This window comes from Neopelma chrysocephalum, unplaced genomic scaffold (assembly GCF_003984885.1).
Source record: "Neopelma chrysocephalum unplaced genomic scaffold, ASM398488v2 Primary Assembly neopelma1_95026, whole genome shotgun sequence".
In the NCBI taxonomy this organism is placed as follows: Eukaryota; Metazoa; Chordata; class Aves; order Passeriformes; family Pipridae; genus Neopelma; species Neopelma chrysocephalum.
In genome coordinates this window covers 2,628-4,565 of record NW_020923728.1, presented here as the reverse complement: position 1 = coordinate 4,565, position 1,938 = coordinate 2,628, and the positions used below count along the sequence as shown (strand labels likewise).

General features: G+C 63.0%; 1 protein-coding gene across 1 annotated transcript in view; it reads left to right on the top strand.

The window, feature by feature from the left end:
• The window catches only part of CPA1 (carboxypeptidase A1), a 7,019-nt gene that overhangs the window by 3,826 nt on the left and 1,255 nt on the right, over positions 1 to 1,938 (top strand). The window contains exons 5-9 of the mRNA XM_027707913.1: positions 357 to 458; positions 759 to 860; positions 952 to 1,062; positions 1,341 to 1,431; positions 1,521 to 1,720. Of these exons, the coding sequence (XP_027563714.1) occupies positions 357 to 458; positions 759 to 860; positions 952 to 1,062; positions 1,341 to 1,431; positions 1,521 to 1,720 (606 nt within the window). The remainder of the gene's footprint in view (positions 1 to 356; positions 459 to 758; positions 861 to 951; positions 1,063 to 1,340; positions 1,432 to 1,520; positions 1,721 to 1,938) is intronic.

The following is a 1,938-nucleotide window of genomic DNA, read 5'->3' as shown; positions in this document are numbered from 1 at the left end:
TTTCCAGGGAAGTCCCAGGTCTCCGAGGAAGCCTCAGGGCTTTTCCAGGGAAGTCCCAGGTCTCCGGGGAAGCCTCAGGGCTTCTCCAGGGAAGCACCAGCTTTCCACACCAGGTCTTCTCCAGGGAAGCATCAGGTTTCCAGGGAAGTCCCAGACCTTCTCCATGGAAGAGTTTGGTCTCCAGGGAAGCCTCAGGGCTTCTCCAGGGATATACCAGGGTTCCACACCAGGTCTTCTCCAGGGAAGAATCTGGTCTCCTCCAGGGAAGCCCTGCATGTTGCCTCTGGTGCTGGAGGCCCTAAAACCCCAGAGGCAGCCCAGGGTGAGCCTCGTGACCCAGCAGCTCCTCCTTCCAGATCTACTCCTGGATGGACACCCTGGTGGAGGATCATCCCGGGCTCGTCAGCAAGATCCAGATCGGGCAGAGCTACGAGGGCAGAGCCCTGTTGGTGCTCAAGGTGGGTCCTGGGTGGGTCCCCACCTTCCCTCTCCCTGCAGGAGGAGAGGACACGGCCTCAGGCTGGGCCAGGGGAGGGTCAGGTTGGGGATGAGGAGGAATTTCTCCATGGAAAGGGTGGTGAGGCCTTGGCAGGGGCTGCCCAGGGAGGTTTGGAGTGCCCAGCCCTGGAGGTGTCCCAGGAAGGCCTGGCCGTGGCACTCAGTGCTCTGGGCTGGGGGACAAGGGGGGGATGGGGCACAGGGTGGATCCATGGGCTGGGAGGGCTTTTCCCGCCTCAGGGATTCCACGATTCCCACAGTTCAGCACCGGGGGCTCGGCCCGGCCGGCCATCTGGGTGGACACCGGCATCCACTCCCGGGAATGGATCAGCCAGGCCACCGGCATCTGGACGGCCAACAAGGTGACCCCCAACCCCTTACCCCTGTCACCCCTCCCCGTGGTGCTGCTCCATCGCATCCCTCATCCCGGGGGCCATTCCCGCTCCTCTCCAGATCGCCGAGGAGTACGGGCGGGACCCCTCCGTCACGGCCCTCCTGGACAACATGGACATCTTCCTGGAGATCATCGCCAACCCCGATGGCTTTGTCTTCACCCACAGCTCCGTGAGTGCCGGGACAACGCCGGGGGATCCCATCCTGGGCTTTGGCTCCGTGGGTTTTTGGTGGGGAGGGATGTTCCCGTTGCTCCTCGCGTGGGACGGCGAACGGGGCGAGGTGGTTTCCTTTCCTCCCATCCCTGGAGGTGCCTCGGTGCCAGAGGGGTGGGATTCACCTCCCTGTGCCCCCAGAGGGCTGGGATTCACCTCCCTGTGCCCCCAGAGGGCTGGGATTCACCTCCCTGTGCCCCCAGAGGAGTGGGATTCACCTCCCTGTGCCCCCAGAACCGCCTGTGGCGCAAGACCAGGTCCCCCAACGCCGGGTCCCGCTGCCTCGGCGTCGACCCCAACAGGAACTGGGACGCGGGGTTTGGAGGTGAGAGCGGGGCCGCGGCGGGAATTTCCCATCCCTGGGATCACCCCAGCTTTCCAGAGGGACAGGAACCCTTCCCTGGGCTTCTCCAGGTGCCGGCTCCAGCGGTGATCCCTGCTCCGACATCTACCACGGCCCCTTCCCGCACTCGGAGAGGGAGGTCAAGGCCATCGTGGACTTCATCCGTAGCCATGGGAATGTGAAGTCCGTCATCTCCATCCACAGCTACTCCCAGATGCTGCTTTTCCCCTACGGATACACGTCGGTGCCCTCGCCCGACTACCAGGAAATGGTGAGGTGGCCTCAGAACACCGGGAAATGTCCCAAGGGCTTGTTCCCACCAGTTCTGGGCTCTTGATCCCACTGTCCCAAGGTCTCAGCCCACCAGATCCCGCGAATCTCAATCCTGCTATCCCAAGGTTTTTGATCCACCAGAACCCACCAATTTTGGGCTCTAGATCCCGCTGTCCCAAGGTTTTTGATCCACCAGATCCCACCAATTTTGGGCTG